The 22,129-nt window shown below is 39.1% G+C and overlaps 1 protein-coding gene across 1 annotated transcript; it reads left to right on the top strand.

The window, feature by feature from the left end:
* The first annotated feature begins 3,635 nt into the window (after nucleotides 1-3,635).
* atg3 (autophagy related 3) lies at nucleotides 3,636-13,108 on the top strand. The gene is made up of 12 exons (XM_072683927.1): nucleotides 3,636-3,842; nucleotides 5,445-5,486; nucleotides 5,584-5,633; nucleotides 6,234-6,304; nucleotides 6,400-6,507; nucleotides 7,621-7,670; nucleotides 7,832-7,934; nucleotides 8,182-8,216; nucleotides 8,338-8,493; nucleotides 8,616-8,743; nucleotides 11,677-11,745; nucleotides 12,159-13,108. The coding sequence occupies exons 1-12, from the start codon at nucleotides 3,771-3,773 to the stop codon at nucleotides 12,238-12,240; spliced, it is 966 nt and encodes a 321-aa protein (XP_072540028.1). The 5' UTR covers nucleotides 3,636-3,770; the 3' UTR covers nucleotides 12,241-13,108.
* Nucleotides 13,109-22,129: the final 9,021 nt, after the last annotated feature.

Raw genomic sequence — 22,129 nt, 5'->3', positions numbered from 1 at the left:
ACATGCTTGTCTATAATCTAATCTCCTGAGACAACTCTTTTCTTTGCTTCCTCTGGTCCATGTTGAGTGTGGTACACACCATGTCACCAAACAGCACAGTGACTACCTGTAGCCCTATTTATAGGCTCACTGACTGATTACAAGATTGTAGACACCTGTGATGCTAATTAGTGGACACACCTTGATTTAACATGTCCCTTTGGCCACATTGTACCATCACAGGGGTACCATCATTTTTGTCCAGGCCTGTTTAAATAATCTTAATAATAAACTTTACCTTTTTTTTTACCTCTGTTCCATTCTGTGGTAAATAAATATGTTCAGAACCATATATGTTGTGTTCTTTGTATGTTTCTCCTATGCATCATTGAATCGTCTGAATTACAAGGTAATTAGAGAGTCAAAATATGAATATTGCTACACATAAGCTAATGCTACCACACACTGAACTGATGCCATTAGACTGCAGGATCTTAACCCACAGATTTACCAGTGTAGTCAAGTGGTATTAATATCAATATGTGAAGCAGTTGTTCACCACGCTAGTGTATCTATTTGAACAGCTTGACCAAACTGGTCAACCACCTTGGTCACACTAATAGACCAGCTAAACCATCAAACTCAAATGAAATCATATACTGTGCTGGTCGAGAGCTAAGCTGCTTAACCTACTTGCCAGGATTCCAGCATACCGTGTTTTCATCTGAATAAGCAGTTTCTTAACCACCTTGACCATCAAGGACCAGCTTTTGAAATCAATTACGAACAGAAGCTGGTGTTGAGCTGGATTTTTCAGCAGTCAAGCAATGTTGGTTATTATGCAGTTTTCTGTTCTTGGTTCATGAATTGGTTCTTAAGTTGATATTATTACTATTATTATTACTATTAGTAGTAGTAGTAGTAGTAGTAGTATTACAAAATGCTCATTGATTTTTAAAACTCTTGAACAGGGTTGATGAAACTACATATTTTTACACCCTCACAACAAAATAGCAATATTTGATAACGGTGAAGGTATTAGCAATATTTGGTGAATCCACAGTGTCTCTCTGGATAACCGTATGGTACTAGGGGTGCTTATTGTGGTCTCCAGTGAAACCACATAATTGTCCATGCCTGTACTACTGATCTGATTACTGTCAATAAAACTATGTTTAGTTTCTTTAAACCGCAATTGATTAATATGAGTTCTACAGTAAACACTGACAAAATGTTTAATTTTAGAAGTTATCTCATGTGCACTTGTGTTTATCATATAAAGATAACGTTATATCTTTAAAGATGCAGAAATTTAGTTCAAAGTCTTTTGATGGCATCTCCAACAGTGAAAGTTTTCTAACTTTATCTTTTAATCTTTTGCAGTTATGTCCAAGAGTTGGTGATACCTAACTGCCTTTGAAGGTCTGCAAGTGGCAAATTATTGATTTTAATTTATGTTTTCTTTTTACCATCTTTTCTTGGTACATTCAAAATTTCAGATGTCTGAATTTTAGTGTAGTCTACACTGTTGAGCTGTGCTCTTGCAATACCAATCAGAACAATACTGGCACCATGTCCCAGACAAGATCAGGGACCACATTCTGGACCACATTCATCTATTACAACTCTTTCAGTATGAGAGTCACATCTGGAACAACAACATCTGCAGTTCATCAGTTGGAGAAGGGCATTATCACGGGATGTACTATTTCAGTGATTTTGTTTGCTATGAATATGCTGGTGAAGTCCGTGGAGGTTGAGTTGAGCCTATATGGACAGTCTGACGGTGACCACAACATCAGTAGCAGGTTGCAGATGGATCCTTCAAGGCCTGGAACGTCTCATCACCTGGACCCGGATGGACTTTAAGCTGGCTAAGTCCCAATCCCTGGTACTGAAGAGGGGGGTTGTCACTGACAGTTTCTGCTTCTCTCTTGGAGGTGTCCAGATACCTTTGGTCAGCGAAAAGGTTTTTGACTGCACCCTGGGGGACACTACTTCACTCCAAGCAACTGATTTGTTGGGATGTTGTGGATGTTGGCTAACAGCAGTGGACAAGTCTGGGCTGCTAGACAAGTTCAAGGCCTGGATGTCCCAGCATGGCATTATACTATGTCTGCTCTGATCCCTGCTGGTCTACGGTGTGCCAATGACCACCGTCAAGGGCTTTGAGAGGAAGGTCACCCAACACCTGCGGAGGTGGCTGGGCCTGCTATGTAGCCTCAGCAGCATTGCCTTGTACGCGAGGAAGACCAAGCTGCAACTCCCTTTCAGTAGTCTGAAGTCAAATGATGTCCAAATCGTCATGGTGGGCTTTGAAGTGAGGACTGGCAGGAAGTAGAGAGCTCAAGAAGAGGTGAATCAGACAGAAGCTTAGTCTTGGCACAGTGTACTGGTGGGAGTAGTGGCATCAGAACGGGCTGGGCTTGGTAGCAAACCACGACCTTGCTACAACCAAGTCCAGGGAAAAGAAAGGCATCACTTAGTCCAGGAGGAGGTCCGAGTAGAAGTGGAGGGCGTAATAAAGAAGATCTCTTCTGCTGGGGCCTGGCAGAAATACAGATGTGCCCACTGTGCCAGAGAAAAGGATCGCTGGAACACATCTTGAGCTGCTGCCCCAAATCTCCTTCAGCAGTCAGCAACAACCAGCAAAGTATTCCATTACCTTTGATAAAGCCAGGGAGATGGAAGAACGGTGCCCAAGCCAGGTAAGGAGGCTTCTGGCAACAGCAAGGGACTGGCAGCTGAAGGTGGACCTAAGCAGGCAGCTCAAATTCCCTACCGCCACCGCAGAGACTACGCTTAGCAAAAGCTTGGATGGAAAAAGCTTTTGAGAGGGCTAAGTATGAGGAGATGGCAAGTGTGTACCGAAGCAGGGGATGGAAGATCTGGTGTGATACTATTGAAGTCGAGTGCAAAGCCAGGCACTCTGCAGGGCTCTTAAGAGGTTTCACTTGCTTGTTTCATTAAATGATTTCTGCATGATTTGTGTTTGTCTTGAGAAATTCCACTGACAATCATCCTGAATCTGCCTAAATAAGTATCAGTGTTGTTAGTGTTGTCAAAATGTCTGAAATACACTGATTTCGTGTTTTCGCCTAGTATAAAACATGATGCCAGTGGCTAAAATCTGATTTATGTGTCCTGTGTCAGATTGTATATAGAAAGTGCCAGCGCAAAACTGTATTTCCCAGCAACACTAGTTTTCGTACAGACATTACAGCCAAAATGCCTCAAATCCACTGATTTTGTGTATTCGCCTAGTATAAAACATGGTACCAGTGGCTGAAAGCTGTATATTTTCCTTCATAATGCAACTTTTATTAAAGATTTATGTGTCCTGATTATGTTAATAAAGTACCAGCGCAAAACTGTATTTCTCAGCAACTCTAAGTATAGAATAATTCATCCCTAATACCTGTTATTATTGATAGTTGGACATAATTTTAATAAGCTTTTAAATGGTTGTAAACTTAAACTAGTTTATAATTTTCAATTAAGATAGTTAAAAAAATATTTTATTCAGGTTTAGGGGTGACTTTTATTTTAACAGAATTTCGTTTGGGAATCTGCCCAAGTGTGCTAGAATCACAATGTTTTGGTCATTTCACGGAGCAATGAATTTTCGCGAGATTTTATACCGGAAGTACTAGTCAGGTGACTTCGGTCATGTGGTTTGAGATATGAGGTACTCTATGCTAAAAACGTCAGTTGCTTCTGGAATCGTTGAATAAAATCATAGCGACTTTTTGGGTTAAGCGTATCGACTGTTTAGGTCGTGTACTGTCAGCATGCAGAACGTGATTAATTCAGTGAAAGGCACAGCTCTGGGAGTGGCTGAGTTCCTAACACCAGTTCTGAAGGTAAGCCGAGACATGTTGACCAGTCATTGTTTGCTAGCAAGTATAGCTAGCTAAATGCTCTCTTTTAAGTTGTGGCGAGAGTACATTTTATATTTGTATATTCTTTTGTCAGACGATAGTTGTAAAATCCAAAGGCCTACATTACGCCATGTACCTGAGACAATCATTTTGTGTATTGGGTAAGTCGAACATGTCTTATATGGGATCATTCCTTGTCAGCTAAGGCAAGGTTCAGTTATTTGTCAACCTATTCATGTTCATATATCATGATCATCAAAATTAGAGGGTTGTATTTTCTTAGCTGTAGGCTCTCAATGAGTGTAAGGAGGGCTGTTGTGGACTAACACTAAAATGTATATTAAGAATATGGTCTCAAATGGTTTCAAAGCAATGTTACTAGCTAGCATTTTGTCTGCTTGATTAATCTGGCATTGAACAGTTTAAATGGTTTATTGCTAAACATGTCTTCTTTTGGCCCTCTGTTCCATTTAAATAACATAACAGGTCTGATGGTGTCACCCATCATTGTTAACTTCCTTAATGTTTTAAAAGAGTTTTATGGTACAATGGTACAATGTCTGAATGTTTTAATAAAAAGTATTTCATTTAAGAAATAATTACATTCCATCATTACACATGGGTTAGATAGGACATAAAAATAGTGCATGTCTAGTAAGGCCAAAGAAATCAATTTTAAAATGATTACATAAGATGTTCTCTCTGGATTCTCCCTTTTACAGATGTGTTGGTTTTGATATCTCTTGCTTGTTTGATAGAGCTGTTTGTTAACATGTTTTATGTATAGTATTTTGGGACAATGTTTATATCCAATATTTGTAATGTACAGGTCTGCTGTTGTCAGTACACAAACATTTATAAAATGTGGAGGCTGGGACCACATTGCTGCATTACAAAGAAATATGTAATCAAATATAAACTTTTTATGTGGTTGCACATGCAGTAAAGTGAATATTTTCAAATGAGATTTTATCGCAGTGTGGTTTGAAATATCGTCAGATACTTTAATTGTGGATCAGTTAATCTTTCAGTATGAGTTGACTTTTTAGTGTGACCTATGCTCATGGAAAAAAAAACTTATTTCTATTATAAACTATTATCTCCTTGAAGCTCAAATACATAATCTGTCACTTATAACTACAAATCTCAATCTATTTTTGTCTTTATGCTTGACTTTATCCTTTATTTAAAAAAAAAAGTCTTAAAACTAGTATGAAGACAGTAGATTAATGAGTTATTATAATCATTTTGTTAGAACCTTTATAGATGATTGATGCGTTATTCTCTATGAGTGTGTTTGTGTGTGTGAATGATTGTGTGTGTTGGAGATATTGAAGTTATTTTGTTGCCTCCGTCTTCTCAGTTTTACCTTATTGTGTGAACATACTGTATTATGTTATCTTAACCTGCTGAAGTTTTTCCAGTGAAGAATGCTCACAAGTAAATTTAGGATAGGCATGGAGCAGCTGTTTATTTTTAGATTGGTCCTCATTTACATGTGAAAATCCCTTCCATAACTGAAATGTTTACCCTGTAACCCTTTTGCAGTGTCATTGTTTCATTGTGCCTCATGTTTTATTGCAGGAATCCAAATTTAAGGAAACTGGAGTTATAACTCCAGAAGAGGTAAAAAAAAAAAAATTAAAAAAGAATTGAATATTCAATGTTCTATTACTTTTCACGCTGTGATATAAGATTGTAAATGTTTCTTGAATTTGTGCAGTTTGTTGCTGCTGGAGACCACCTAGTTCATCACTGCCCCACATGGAAATGGTAAGTACTTATCTCCAGGTTTCAGTGCACAAGTCCCTGGCACTTGTACATTTTGCCATTGTCTTTGAACTATATGCCTCATATTTTGAGATCTGCTCTAGCAGTGTGATTCACCGATCTTTGTGCATTGTTAAAGTAATTTAAGTTGTTTTCTCGCTTAGTAAACCTCTTAAGCTTCTAGGTTTTAGTTGTGGTTTGCATAAGTAATCAGTTTAATTAATTGGCATGATGCAAATTTTAAATAAAATGTGTATGTACTAAACATAGGATGTAGACAGTGTATTGCTAGCAGTTTCAAAAATCTGCTAAACATGTCTGTGCATCGTGAAAATATCTTTTAAACTTTGTCATATATTATTTTTACCATATTGACCACCCCTAGAGTAACCTAAACATAATTTCAAGGTGCCAGGAACTGTTGACCTACTTTTGTCTTACTTAACATAGTTCACAGTTGCATTATGAGCATATTTGCGTATAGCTGGTGCAACTGGATGCAATTGCTACTGTTTTAGAATGTTGATTTAGGGTTGCTTAGGGTGAATTGTTTGTACTTGATCAATAATAGCACATTGTTAAGTGCAATGTGTTTACCTGCAGGGCATCTGGGGAAGAAACAAAAGTGAAGCCATATTTGCCCAAAGACAAGCAGTTCCTATTAACTCGAAATGGTAAGACATAATTTAATTGAATTAGATTTAACCATGACTTGTTTGCATAGAATTATAGTCAAAAAACAGCATGTAAAAGTTGTGATCCTTCTCAGTTCCATGTTACAAGCGTTGTAAACAAATGGAGTACTCTGATGAGATGGAAGCCATTATAGAAGAAGACGATGGGGATGGAGGATGGGTCGACACCTATCATAACTCTGGTGAGACACACTCCAACTATATAATGTGTGTGAAGGGAATACATAAGACTTAAAGGTGCTTTAGAATGGAAAACTGTATTTATCTTGGCCTAGTTGAATAATAGAACATGGTATGTGGAACTGACATACTGTAAGCCTGAAAAACTCCTTTCCTTTAAAAGAAAATCCTGCATAACCAAAACAAAGCTGTAACATGTAACATTGTTTTTTTTTTTGATTGATTAATCTAACAATTCCTCTCTTTTTTTTTCGTTTTTTTTTTTTTTTTTTGATTAGTCGATTAATCAAACAACATATTTTTGTATGTTTATATGTAATGTATTAGGAATTAAAATAATTTCTTCATAATAATTAAAAAAAAATCCTTACTGCTTTTCCAATACTGCTTTTCTTAAACACATAGAATGCACTTAAGTAAAAAAAAAAATACTTTAGTGTTAACAGCTTTACTGTCAAACATAAAATCCTCACCGCAAAAGATTAAAAAATTAAAGTAAAAGAAATAAAGTGATTAAAACACATTTATCAATATAATAAATAAATAAAACAATGCAAAATTCAAGTCACTACCCGGAGGAACACTAGAGCAAGTTTTACAGTCCAAAAAATAAATTTTTTTATTAACATTTTTTAACTAAAATTAATACATAATTAAAGAATATTCTTAAAGTAAAATAAGTACAGTTTCAGCACCTTTTCAACACCAGTTACCTTTTTCCTAACAAACTGACTGAAAGTAGTGCAAATAGTTAAATTAAATCATTTAGCTCACAAATAAACAGTACATGGCACTTTGTGTGTGTGTGTGTGTGTGTGTGTGTGTGTGTGTGTGTGTGTGTGTGTACGTACGCGGCCATTTAAAAAAAAACAAAGGCCATTCAAGGCTGAATGCAAGAGGTACTTTGAGAACATGAGAGTCTGAAAAAGGATAAAAAATAATACTACTCAACCAAAGCAAAAACTGTAATATACTTGTTAAATGGTATTTAAGAATTTTTGTCCAAACCAAAATCACATGTTGAATATTTATACATCCATGAACAGCTTATAATATTGTCATTTAAAAGGCATTCTTTGTCACCTTTAAAGAATTCATTACTTTGACTTTGCCAGGTGTGACCGGAATGACAGAGGCAGTTCGGGAAATTGCCTTGGATAACAAAGTGGGTCTAATACAAAGGAATGTAATAAGACTGCAATATAAATATATTTACATAAATGGATCATATATATTTTTATTTAATACTTAAGACACAATTTGTTTGTCATTTCATTTGGATATCATCAGCTCTTGTGCTATTTTGATGCTTCTTTTCCTTTGAAGGACAATATAAATATGAATGTGCATGTTAGAAGTGGAAATGGTGAAGATGGTGACAATGATGATGATGATGAAGAAGAAGAAGGGGAAGCAGCAGATATGGAAGGTACTTGCATTAGACCATAGTTTTGTGATGGTCTCAAACTTTTTAAATAACTTTTGTTTTAAAAGCACAGTGCCTAAATGCAATGCCAAGAATTTCACTGTAGAGGAGACAAGGATTGAATAAAAACACATACCTTATTTTTTCTTTCTCTCTCTACCTCATTCTCTTAGAAAATTTAGTAGGATAATGATAATAATGATGCTTTACTGTTTGCTAATTTAATGTAAACCTAGTCTGTGTATTTCAGAATATGAAGAAAGTGGGCTTTTGGAAACAGATGAGGTACTTTTGAGATCACAATTTCTCCATGCATTCTGTTCTTGCTTATATAATAATGCTTTAGTCAGTGTTGATTTATTTTATCACTTAGTTATTTTTGTGTATTGTGTCATCCTTTGTATAGGCCACCCTTGACACAAGTAAAATTGCAGATACAACCAAATGCAAGGCTGAGGCATGCGGAGAAGATGCCATTCTACAGACAAGAACCTATGACCTGTACATCACTTATGATAAATACTATCAAACTCCCAGGCTGTGGCTCTTTGGATATGATGAGGTTCTTCTTTCAAATAGAGAGCACTTTAAACTTCATTATTCAAATATTAGTTATTTTTAATAGCTTTTTATGGTTATTCAGTTCAAATATCAGTTATATTTTTCCTATGTGCTGTACCACAGGAAAGACAGCCTCTCACTGTGGATCAAATGTATGAAGACATTAGCCAGGATCATGTGAAGAAAACTGTTACTATTGAAAACCATCCACACTTGCCGCCTCCTGCCATGTGCTCTGTGCATCCATGCAGGTACTGAAATACAAACACTATGTTCTCATTTTCAATTTTCAAAAATTTAAAATGCAACATGAAAGTCTTTTGCTTAGACTGTAGTTGTGATGAAAGATATAGTTCAGTGCCAGATTAACAAATGCATAAATGTACATAGTAGGGTGTGTATATCTCTAAATGAGGAAGGTATTATGAAGTGTCAAATTTCTGTTCTTTGTCTGTCTAGTGCATGACCAAGTAGCTCATTCAATTATGAGTATTGAAGATGGCCACTGGGTGGGGGCACTGTGGAAGTTTAATGATGAGTGATGAAAAACGGGTTCTGAAAACAGGTTTGAATAAAAACGGGCCCACTGTAGTTGTGAGTTTAGCGACATACTGAGTTTGAATGAAAGGAAAAACAAGCTTGGATGAAACAAAGCTCTCAGATATGAGGCTTTATCTTCACAATGTGTGATCTGATCCTTAGTTAGCTGAAACAATTCTGTGTAGCCTATTCTGTGTAGGGTTGGACAATAGTGGACAAGTGCAGTGTTTTGTTTTGTCATTCAATAAGTAATAAATTGTGAGTGTGTTACAGCTGTGTTTTGACCACCGAATCCATGCTTCCAGCTAATATCGCTGGTTATGAGCCATTGCAGTGTTAACCTATACAAGCAAATGTTTGTCTTTCTGAATGCAATTCACAAACAATAACAAACATTTTCAGGATATGCACATTTTTTAACAAAACTCAGTGTACAGATCAGTGTACACTCAAAACCCCAGTGTACAGATCTGGATGTCTGTTTTTGAGGAGCTTAGATAACTGACAGGTGTTTCCTCCATTCATTCAGAATGCTCTGTGACACATTTGCATGCTGATCCCTGATCATCCAACTCCTGATGTCATTCCACGTGTTGTTATGGTTACCCTCTTCCTTTTCCCTACAATAGGCTTATTATAGTGCTCTGTCAGTTAGAGAAATCACAATCCTCGGTATCTATGATGGCTGTGGTAGTTTTGGTTCCTGTCTGTATCATAAACAAGCACCATCATGTTTTCAAGAATCTTCAAATCAAGGGCTTCATTAGTTGCATCATTGAGATGAAACCAATTAAATACCTGGACTGGCTATACACTGTGTGCACAATTATTAGGCAAGTCTTATTTTTGAGAATTATTCATGTTTATTTCTTAAACATGATTGTTTAAGAAAGTAAAAGTCAGATTCTATCTGTCTATAGAAGAATATCTATATGTATACAATCATTGGGCAACTATTATTGTGCAGAATTCAAACAACAAACTTTTTTTGTTTATAAACATTTCTGACATATAAAAAAAAATCTGTGACCGATATAGCCACTCTTCTTTTCAAAAACAGTGATACAGCCTTCCATTAATGGAGTATGTCAGTTTCTTGATCTGTTGACAATCAGCTTTTTTGTGCAGGAGAAACCACAGCCTCCCAGACACTGTTCAGAGAGGTGTACTGTTTTCCTTCAACAAGAATTGCCCACAAGTTCTCAATTGGGTTCAGGTCAGGTGAGAAAGAGGGAGATAAGTGTTTCATATTTAATGCCTTTACTGGCTAGCCATGCAGAGAGGAGTTGGATGCTGTGATGGAGCATTGTCTTTTTGAAAGATGCATAATTCTACCTGTAATACTGCTTAAAGATATTGTCTTCTAAAAACTGGCAGTGGGAGTCGATTTTGAGCCCATCTTCAACCCGAAAAGGTCCAGTACCCCACTTGCTAGCATCTGACTCAAAGTGGAACTCTATGCCTGTTACTGATCCAGCCACGAGCCCATCCATCTGGTTCGTCAAGAGTCACTCTCATTTCATCAGTCCATAAAACCTTTGAAATATCTGTCTTCAGATATTTCCTGGACCAGTATAGACGCTTCAGCTTATGTGTCTTGTTCAGTGGTGGTCGGGTTTCAGCCTTCCTTACCTTGGCTATGTTTTTGAGCACTAAACATCCTGTACTTCTTGATATTCCATGTAGGTTGCAGTTCTGGAATATAACAGAAATGGAAGATAATGGGTTCCTGGTAGCTTCACCCTTGTTTCTTCTCAAATCTGTGGCAGTTAATTTGTCTTTTTTTTCCTCATCACGTTTCTTGTGACCCTATTGACTATTTGCAACAAAACGATGGTTCTGTGATCACACCCCAGTATCAAATCTGAATCAGAGTCAAATCTCTTTTTTTGGCCTACTAATTGTGCACACCTTGATATAGGGGGTTAACCTCCTTAGGCCTCCCTTATTACACAAAGACATCACCTGCTATGCTTAAATCCATTAAGCGTTCAAGTTTATCCAGCTTGGAGTAAGAAAACTTTCTCCAGCTTCTCTGCATCATGTAAGGAGAATACATTACATTTGGCAATATTAAGTAGGTCAAATGAGAGGACCGAGTCAAAAACAACTAGGTTGTTTTTTTTTGTTTGTTTGTTTTTTTACAGTGCTACAGTGTATGACTGAAAAAATGTGGTGGCAGATATGGCGGAATGTTTAGATATGATGTCACAAAGGAGCGTACTTTCATACACCCAGCTAAGATAATGTGTGTGTGTGTGGCCTCATTTCTCTCTGTTGTCCTCTAGTATTGTCTGTGCATGGATGAACTATTGGACCAATCATCTTTTGGGCAAAAGCTTCGGGACTCTTTAAGCCAAGCATATTTGCATTCCAGCATTTAGCCAAATGTTTTTGGACCAACATAGCAACCACCTGTGCTATCATAACAACCACTTCACAATACCATAGCAGCTACCTAGCAGCCTCTTAAAGCCTCTTAGAAACACTAAGCATGTAAGATACCATAGCAACTGCACAGCAACTAAAGACAACATATTAGCAACCAAACATCAAAGAAACATCCATATGTTAAATAAATAAATAAATAATAAAAAAAATAAACTTTACTACATTACATGATGCCCCCCTTTCCTCACCCCAGGCATGCTGAAGTCATGAAGAAGATTATTGAGACGGTGGCAGAAGGTGGAGGGGAACTTGGGGTTCATATGTATCCTTTCTTAATTCAGAAAACGTGCAGAACAATCTTGGTATGGCTGTGTGCAGTCATGGCCAAAATTGTTAGCGCCCCTGAATTTTTTCAGAACATGTCTATGGTGCGCAACATAATCAAGAAGCAACCAATGGCACTGTGGCTGAGAACAATTGATGAAAGGTTGCAACACATAATAGTCGGAAAAGTGGATAAGCAGCCCCAATCAAGTATTGAAGAAAGTCAAGTTGTCCTGCAGGCTCAGGGTGCATCAGTGCGCCATTTTCTGGAAAAATTAAACACTTTTGGCCGTGTGTATGTATGCATGTGTGTGTATATATAAACATTTACTATTCTTATTACACTAAGTAGAATGTTAATATTACAAATTACCAATAATTTTATTTGTTTTCCTTAAATATCACTCTTAGGTATCTTCTAATATTCTTGAAATTTGTGCAAGCTGTAATTCCGACAATAGAATATGATTACACAAGGCACTTCACTATGTAATGGTCATGCTGCCCAGGATTGCAGCTATGCCTTCTATATTTTTTTCACGAATGAAAGCTGTTTGCTGTGTGCAGACACTGGACTAGTAACACATTTACACAGGTCCTCAGAAAGGAATGTTACATATTGTATAAAATAGCCTACTTTGCATGAGGAAAGGATCTGTTGACACTATTCTCCAGCATCAACATAGCAGACTTCCTTATTTTTTCGTATATGGCTCTTATCGTCCTGCTGATGCTGTCTTCATGCTAAATGTTTTTTGTATTAATATTTGTATTCAAATGATCTATTGTGAAAAATACAAATAGCATTATTCGTCTAACCAGCATTCCTTATGTACTTTGTAGCCTCTGATGGGGTGCACAGTAAACTATGGTCTTGGATTTGCTGAATCTTGTAAAACCGTGTAATTTATGTCAGGTTGTCTTAATGCTTTGCTCTTTGATTGTTTAACTGTCTGAGCATCATATCATTGTGATGTTGAGATGCTGTAAGTCTGGTAAAAGGTTTGGGATTTTTCTGTTTATTTTTTCAGGTACTCCTTAGTTAATAGCAAAATGACTAGTGTATGTCTTGACATCTGATATGCATATTCCATACACTTACAGTAAAGTGCTTATGTATTGTCACTAAACAGACATCACAGAAGCAGCAGCTTTTTCAGAAATAGTGTGATGTTTTGCCAAATAGTTGCTTTGGCTTTAAAATACAGATTCCTTGTTCCTTAAGTAGATAGTTGGAAATGTTGCTTGTTGTGGTATTAGAACCACAATCTGCCTCTCTTAGGGTATGTAAGTTTATGTTCCCCTTTCCTTGTGTGTACATTATAAAATGTGAATATGAATAAAAATCAGATTTTATCCAATTTAGGTGGCTGGTTTTGTCATTTTTGTCATTATCCTTGTTACAGATACTTGAGGTGGCAATATGTTTTGAGTGCTTCCATCTGTAAATAAATCAAGTTTGTCCCTGCTTTCCAATATCATGGTGATATTTGGTTTCTGTATTGAAAACTGATGTTTCAAGTGTTTATTTCTTTTAATTTTGATGGTTATAGAAATTTGCATTTTTAAAAATGTTGGCCAAATGAAAAGTATGAACATAAAGTATGAGCATGTACAGCACTCAATACTTAGTTGGGGCTCTTTTAGCCTGGATTACTGCAGCATTGCAATCAGTCTGTGGCACTGCTCAGGTGTTATGAGAGCCCAGGTTGCTCTCAGCTCTTCTGCATTGTTGGGTCTGGTGTATCGCATCTTCCTCTTCACAATACCCAAACACCATACCCTTCACAATTTTTTTTTGCTGGCCAATTAAGAACAGGGATATCATGGTCCTGTTCTATCAAGCACCTGTGTGTGTGTATGTGTGTGTGTATATGTGTATATGTATATATATATATATATATATATATATATATATATATATATATATATATATATATATATATATACACATACACACACACACACACACACATACACTGCTCAAAAAATAAAGGGAACACTTAAACAACACAATATAACATCCAAGTAATTCAAACTTCTGTGAAATCAAACTGTCAATTTAGGAAGCAACACTGATTGACAATCAATTTCACATGCTGTTGTGCAAATGGAATAGACAACAGGTGGAAATTATTGGCAATTAGCAAGACACACTCAATAAAGGAGTGGTTCTGCAGGTGGGGACCACAGACCACTTCTCAGTACCTATGCTTTCTGGCTGATGTTTTGATCACTTTTGAATGTTGGTGGTGCTTTCACACTCGTGGTAGCATGAGACGGACTCTACAACCCACACAAGTGGCTCAGGTAGTGCAGCTTATCCAGGATGGCACATCAATGTGAGCTGTGGCAAGAAGGTTTCCTTTGTCTGTCAGCGTAGTGTCCAGAGGCTGGAGGCGCTACCAGGAGACGTGGAGGAGGCCGTAGGAGGACAACAACCCAGCAGCAGGACCGCTGCCTCCGCCTTTGTGCAAGGAGGAACAGGAAGAGCACTGCCAGAGCCCAGAAAAATGACCTCCAGCAGGCCACAAATGTGCATGTGTCTGCACAAACTGTCAAAAAAACGACTCCATGAGGATGGTATGAGGGCCCGACGTCCACAGATGGGGGTTGTACTCACAGCCGGCTCACAGGACGCTCTGCATTTGCCAGAGAACACCAAGATTGGCAAATTCGCCACTGGCACCCTGTGCTCTTCACAGATGAAAGCAGGTTCACACTGAGCACATGTGACAGACGTGACAGAGTCTGGAGACGCCGTGGAGAGCGATCTGCTGCCTGCAACATCCTTCAGCATGACCGGTTTGACAGTGGGTCAGTAATGGTGTGGGGTGGCATTTCTTTGGAGGGCCGCACAGCCCTCCATGTGCTCGCCAGAGGAAGTCTGACTGCCATTAGGTATCAAGATGAGATCCTCAGACCCCTTGTGAGACCATATGCTGATGCGGTTGGCCCTGGGTTCCTCCTAATGCAGGACAATGCTAGACCTAATGTGGCTGGAGTGTGTCAGTAGTTCCTGCAAGATGAAGGCATTGAAGCTATGGACTGGCCCACCTGTTCCCCAGACCTGAATCCGATTGCGCACATCTGGGACATAGTGTCTCGCTCCATCCACCAACGTCACGTTGCACCACAGACTGTCCAGGAGTTGGCGGATGCTTTAGTCCAGGTCTGGGAGGAGATCCCTCAGGAGACCATCCGCCACCTCATCAGGAGCATGCCCAGGCATTGTAGGGAGGTCATACAGGCACGTGGAGGCCACACACAATATTGAGCCTCATTTTTGACTTGTTTTAAGGACATTACATCAAAGTTGGATCAGCCTGTAGAGTGTTTTTCCACTTTAATTTTGTGTGTATATATAGAGTGAGTGTGTGTTAGGAAATCACATGGAAATTGTAAATTATGTAATTATGTAAATTATGGTGGAACATAAGTATTTGGTCACCCACAAACAAGCAAGATTTCTGGCTCTCACACACCTGTAACAACGTCTTTAAGAAGCTCTTCCGTCCTCCACTCGTTACCTGTATTAATGGCACCTGTTTGACCTCGTTGTCTGTATAAAAGACATGGCTATTGATGATTTTTGTGTGATTTTGTTGTCAGCACATTCAACTTTGTACAGAACAAAGTATTCAATGATAAATTATGTAATAAAATAAAATCATGTCCACAGCCACAAACAGTCAGACTCCAAACTTATCCAGGGCCAAGACCAAAGAGCTGTCAAAGGATACCAGGAGCAACTCATAGACCTGCACCAGGCTGGGAAGTGTGAATCTACAATAGGCAAGCAGGTTAGTGTGAATAAATCAACCGTGGGAGCAATTGTAAGAAAATGGAAGATCATTGATAATCTTCCTCGATCTGGGACCCCACACAAGATCTCATCCTGTGGAGTCAAAATGATCATGAGAACGGTGAACAAAAATCCCAGAACTACACGGAAGGACCGGATGAATGACCTGCAGAGAGCTGGGACCAAAGTAACAAAGGCTACCATCAGTAACACACTACGCCGAGAAGAACTTAAATCCTGCAGTGCCAGGCGTGTCCCCCTGCTTAAGCCAGTACATGTCCAGGCCCGTCTGAAGTTTTCCAGAGAGAATATAGATGATCCAGAAGAGAATTGGGAGAATATCATGTGGTCAGATAAAACCAAAATAGAACTTTTTGGTAAAAACTCAACTTGTGTTTGGAGAAGGAAGAATGCTAAGTTGCATTCCAAGAACACCATACCTACTGTAAAGCATGGGGGTGAAAACATGCTTTGGGACTGTTTTTTCTGCAAAAAAGAATGAATGGGGCCATGTATCGTAAGATTTTATGTCAAAACCTCCTGCCATTAGTGAGAGCGCTGAGGATGGAATGTGGCTGGTTTTTCCAGCATGACAATGATCCCAAACACACAGCTCGGGCAACGAAGGAGTTCTGTCTCCAGACCTCAACCCAATAGAAAATTTGTGGAGTTGAGAGTCTATGTTGCCCAGCGACAGCTCCAAAACATCACTACTCTAAAGGAGATCTGCATATATGAATGGGCCAAAATACCAGCTACAGTGTGAGCCAAACCTGGTGAAGACACACAGGAAATGTTTGACCTCTGTCATTGCCAACAAAGGTTATGTTACAAAGTATTGAGTTGAACATTTGTTACTGACCAAATACTTCTTTTCCACCATAATTTACAAATAAAATATTTAAAAATCCTACAATGTGATTTACTGTTGAAGTGTACCTATGATGAAAATTTCAGACCTCTCTCATCTTTCTAAGTAGGACAACTTGCCCAATTAGTGGCAGACTAAATACCTTTTTTGTCCCACTGTGTGTGTGTGTGTGTGTGTGTGTGTTAAATAAATAAAATGTATATACGTGTATAATATAGTATAGGGAACAGCTCAAAGCTGAGGTACTTTATACCCCTCTAGCCCATACCTGTCATTAGGTTTCATGTTTTTCTGCTTCAGAGAGTCCTGTGTGTGTGCATTTGCACATCTGTGTCAGCAATAGGTGAAATCATAACCATTCTTCCAGAAGCGCATTTGTAAGGTCAGACACGCAGTTCTAATTCATCCTAAATGTGTTTTATTGGTTTGAGGTCAGGACTCTGTGCAGGCCTAGTCAGGTTCTTCTACACCAAACTCCCTCACACCAAACTCCCTCCTTATGGACCTTGCTTTGTGCACTGGTACACAGTCATGTTGGAACAGGAAGTGGCCATCCCCAAACTGTTCCCGCAAAGTTGGGAGCATGAAATTGACCAAAATCTCTATGCTGAAGTATTAAGAGTTTCTTTCACTAGAACTAAGGGGCTGAACCCAACTCCTAAAAAACAACCCAACACCATAATCCCATGTACACCAAACTTTACACTTGTCACAATTTAATCAGACATGTACCGTTCTCCTTGCCAAAACTGACAAACCCAGAATCGCCCATCAGATTACCAGACGAAGAAGTGTGGTTTGTCACTCCAGAGAACACATCTCCACTGTTCTAGAGTCTGTGGAAGGTTGAATTTCTTGAGCTGTCTCAAGAAGAACATTCTTTGCTGTGCTTTCTTGGAGATAGAGACTGTGTTCCTCTCCTACTTCAGGTCCCTGGATATGGTGGTACCCAGGAACTTGAGTGACTCCACAGTGGAAACAGAAGAGCCGTTGATGTAAAGGGGGTAGGGAGAGAGGGGGTTGCGTCAGAAATCCACTACAATCTCTATTTTTTTCTGGGTTTAGCAGCAGGTGGTTGTTGCTGTACCAGGGGACTAGCTGCTTGACCTCTTTTCTATATGTAGACGTCCTCATTGGCTATGAGGCCCACCAGAGTGGAGTCACCTGCAAATATCAGGATCTTTACAGCTAATTCCTGGGGGAGACAGTCATTGGTGTAGAGGCTGAAAAGAATAGGTGAGAGGACACAACCTTGTGGTACTCCAGTACTGAATGTACAATTCACTGACACATGGACACTGGAGTCCGGCACTGACAGATGGAAAAATTTGGATGGAAGAAAGCTGAGGGGGTGCAGCAGGGGGTCCATAGACCTTCATGACTACAGGTGGTTGGTTTCTTGGGAACTGGAATGATGGTGAAGGTCTTGAAGCAGTTCCAGTGATCTGTTAAAGATGCTGGTGAAGACTGGTGCTAGCTGGTCACAGCAGTGTTTTATCTTCTGTCTGCTGATGGCCTGCAAATATCCTGAAGCTGATGGAGGACGAGCAGGGGACAGAGGTGAGAGAGCCAGCATGGGGGAGCTAGGGTCCTTACTAAAAATAGAAAAGTTGACTGTATCAGTCCAGTACTATCATCACTGCATTGGCTCCCCAGTTAAATTCTGTATTGACTATAAAATTATATTATTAACATACAATTTCACCCCTATGTACTGTAATAATTATTTCATATATATACCCTGGTATGTGACCTCTTAAAATCACATCATATATCACCCAGCTTCCAGTTTAATTCTGTTCTGTAGTATTTGTCAAATTACTACTACTAGTAAACTACTACTAGAGCTTTTCTTTCTTTGTGTAATTCAAAACATGCAGATCAAAAACACATAACTTTTAATTTCAACAGCAAGAAAAACATAGAAATAAAAAAAGGAACCATGAACCATACATCAGATTCTTAAAATATTAGATGTAAAATGTATGGTTAAAAGTCTTGGGACAACTGCTTAGTGATTTAAGAAGAAACAAGGGTATTATCCTGCCTTTGCTGGAGTAACTTTGCTGCCCATTCTGTCCAGGTAGTACATTCAAAACAACCATTTTGGATGACTGTTCTACTCACCTCATCACTTGTGAAGGTTTCATTAAGAGAAAGTTTGTCTTGGAAAACAGCGAAATTCTCTCAGAGCAGGAGAGTTACAAACTGTGTAACAGGACTGGGACAGACAACAAACTTGCCCCATCTGTCAACAACACAATTTTCTTAGAAATCATTAACCTCGAAGCCTGGAACCTCCCCTTCAGAGTACCAAGACAGCATTTACCCAACAACCGCCAGCTGGCACTGAATCGGTTCTCCTCACTAAGAAACTCTGAAATAAATTTGTCATATTTATGGGGAAGATGATTAAGAATCAACATGCTCAACCAGCACTGCCATTGAGGGAAGATGAAGAATGCTGATATCTGCCAACCTTTTGAGTCTACCATCCCATAAGCCTGGCCAAATTAGAGTTGTGTTTGATTCTAGTGCCAAGCACTCCAGCACCTCGCTCAATGACGTGCTCCTCACCATCAGAGAAGGAGATGCAAGAAAGCTCAACAAACTGATAAAGAAGGCTGGTTCAGTTTTGGGATGCTTGCTTGAAGGTTTTGAGGGGACGGAGGTCACTTAACAAACTCATGGCTATATTTGAAAACACATCACACCCACTATATACAGTCATGCCCGAAAGTATTCATACCCCTGGCAAAGTTTGACTTAAATTTACTTTTATTTAACCAGAAGTTATATTTTTGCCTTGAAACGACACAGGCATCTCCCCGGAGATAACACGATGATGTACAAGAGGCATCATTGTGGGAAAAAGTATTTCTCAGCTTTTATACACATTTGAACAAAAAGTGGCATGTCCAAAATTATTCATACCCTTTGAAAACTGTCACAGTATATGGGAAAATCCAAAGTTCTATACCATTCCAAATAGTCCAAGCTGTTTTAAAGCATCCTAATTACCCTGATTCATTGGGAACAGCTGTTTTAATCAACTCAACAGGAGAAAAACAGCAGCTCTCTGCAGTTGGTTTGTGGACAGTCATGGCTAAGACAAAGGAGCTCACTAAGGACCTGCGGCTGTGCATTGTGGCCGCTCACAAGTCAGGAAAGGGCTATAAAGCCATATCAAAATGTTTTCAAGTTCCAGTGGCTACAGTGCAAAGTATTACAAGAAGTTCTGCACTGTGGAAAATCTCAGAAGATGTGGTCGGAAGCCAAAAGTGACACCTGTGCTGGCCAGGAGAATAGTGAGAGAGGTGAAGAAAAATCCAAGGATCACCACCAAGGCCATCCTGGTGAATCTGGACTCTGCTGGTGGCGACATCTCAAGGCAGACAGTTCAACGGACACTGCACACTGCTGGGTTCCACGGACGCAGGCCAAGGAGGACACCACTTCTCCAGAAAAGGCACACAAAAGCCCGCTTGACCTTTGCAAATGCTCATCTGGACAAAGAAGAAGACTTCTGGTGTTCTGTTTTATGGTCAGATGAAACAAAAATTGAATTGTTTGGCCACAATGATGTGTGCACCATTTGGCGTGAAAAAGGAGAAGCCTTCAACCCTAAGAACACCATCCCCACTGTCAAACATGGTGGTGGGAACCTAATGTTTTGGGGGTGTTTTTCAGCCAATGGACCAGGGAACTTGATCGCAGTAAATGGCACCATGAAAAAAGAGCAATACATCAAGATTCTCAACAACAACATCAGGCAGTCTGCAGAGAAACTTGGCCTTGGGAACCGGTGGACATTTCAGCACGACAACGACCCAAAACACACAGCCAAAGTGGTGAAGAAATGGTTAGCAGACAAAAACATTAATGTTTTGCAGTGGCCCAGCCAGAGTCCTGACTTGAATCCAATTGAGAATCTGTGGAGGGAGATAAAGATCAGGGTGATGGCAAGGAGACCCTCGAACCTCAAAGAGTTGGAGCTCATCACTAAAGATGAATGGGCAAAAATACCAGTGGAGACATGCAAAAAGCTGGTCAGCAATTACAGGAAGCGTTTGATTGCTGTAATAGCCAATAAAGGCTTTTCTATTAATTATTGAGAAGGGTATGAATAATTTTGGACATGCCACTTTTTGTTCAAATGTGTATAAAAGCTGAGAAATATTTTTTCCCACAATGATGCCTCTTGTACATCATCGTGTTATCTCCTGGGAGATGCCTGTGTCGTTTCCAGGCAAAAATATAATTTCTGGTTAAATAAAAGTAAATTTAAGTCAAACTTTGACAGGGGTATGAATACTTTCGGGCATGACTGTATATACTATGGTTGGTGTGGCGCAACAGATAACACCACTACCTGGCAGTGAGCTACCATGCCATGTGGTAGACTGGGGTTCGATTCCCGGTCTGGGTGACTATGCTGTGCAACACCAATAAGAGTTCCTGGGCAAGACTCTTAACACTAGGTTGGCCCACCTCTGTAATACGGTACAGGAGATCCAACAGCAATCACGCTGGAAACATCTCATCACTGTGCCGGGACATGAATGTTTGTCTGAATGTATACTCTGAGTATCTCTTATGACCAGTTGGACATTACTACATCTCTCTACTCGTCTATATGCATTGTCACTTTATACATGCACCTCATATTCAGATGTCTTACTGGTATTGGTATGACAATACACACTGCACTGTCATCTGCATAATATTTATGTGCCTTATGGGCACATTAGTTTCCTTCTGTTTATGTATTTTTACATATAGGAGGCTACTTTGCTCTTTGCTTTGCTCTTTTGTGCTTTCACTGTACTTCTGTGGTGCTGTAATACCTGCCTTTCCCTCTGGAATTAATACCATTATCCATTATCTAATATTAAGTAGTTACCACCAGACTGCTAGCTAGTTAGCTAACTTTATTATTCCCTAGACAACTACGTTGTTTTAACAGCCAGGGGCAATTAATACAAAATAAATATTGAGGTCAGACTGAGATGCTGTAACATATTTACTGCTCAGCCTTCTTAAAAGACCCATCATCACCACTAGCCTCGGTACATATAACCTGTACACACACTGATAGAACTACAGATACAGTGACAGTCAGATGTAGGATTATCATGCCTACCTTGACATCTATCTGCAAGACAGAAATACTTTATTGATCCCAGGAGGGAAATTGTAGTTGTTACAGTTGCAACATTTTGTGTAAAAATAAACACTCTGTAAATAAACACTAAAATAAAATGTAAATCAAAAAGAAAAATAAATGCACATGTTTATACATTATATGAATATAATAAAGTGGCAAAGAGGCTGTAACTGTGATCGTAAATATAGAACATGCTGTATAAAGCAGTTCAAATATTGCACCTCTCAAATTATTGCACATAAGAACAGTGTCATTATTGAGTACTGAGGGATGGCTACTAACTTTAGGTTGAGAGAACTATTTTGCAACCAATGAGAGGCGCTGCTTTGTTTGGGAAGTGGGTGTCAGGCCCGCATCGCCGCGCCCGCCCCGGGGGCGGTTTCGGTCCGCAGGCTCCTCGGGACTTTTAAGTTAGTTGTTTGGTTGATTTCCCTGCTCACAGACTTTCTGTTCCTCTTGTTCACGTCAGTCACGAAGGACTTTTATGTTGACAGCTGTTTGTGTATGACGCCATGTTTTCTGTTCAGTCCATGTGTTGT

The sequence above is a fragment of the Salminus brasiliensis genome, chromosome 7, assembly GCF_030463535.1.
Source record: "Salminus brasiliensis chromosome 7, fSalBra1.hap2, whole genome shotgun sequence".
NCBI lineage: Eukaryota > Metazoa > Chordata > Actinopteri > Characiformes > Bryconidae > Salminus > Salminus brasiliensis.
The sequence above is the reverse complement of the archived record's forward strand: the minus strand, read 5'-3'. Positions and strand labels throughout refer to the sequence as shown.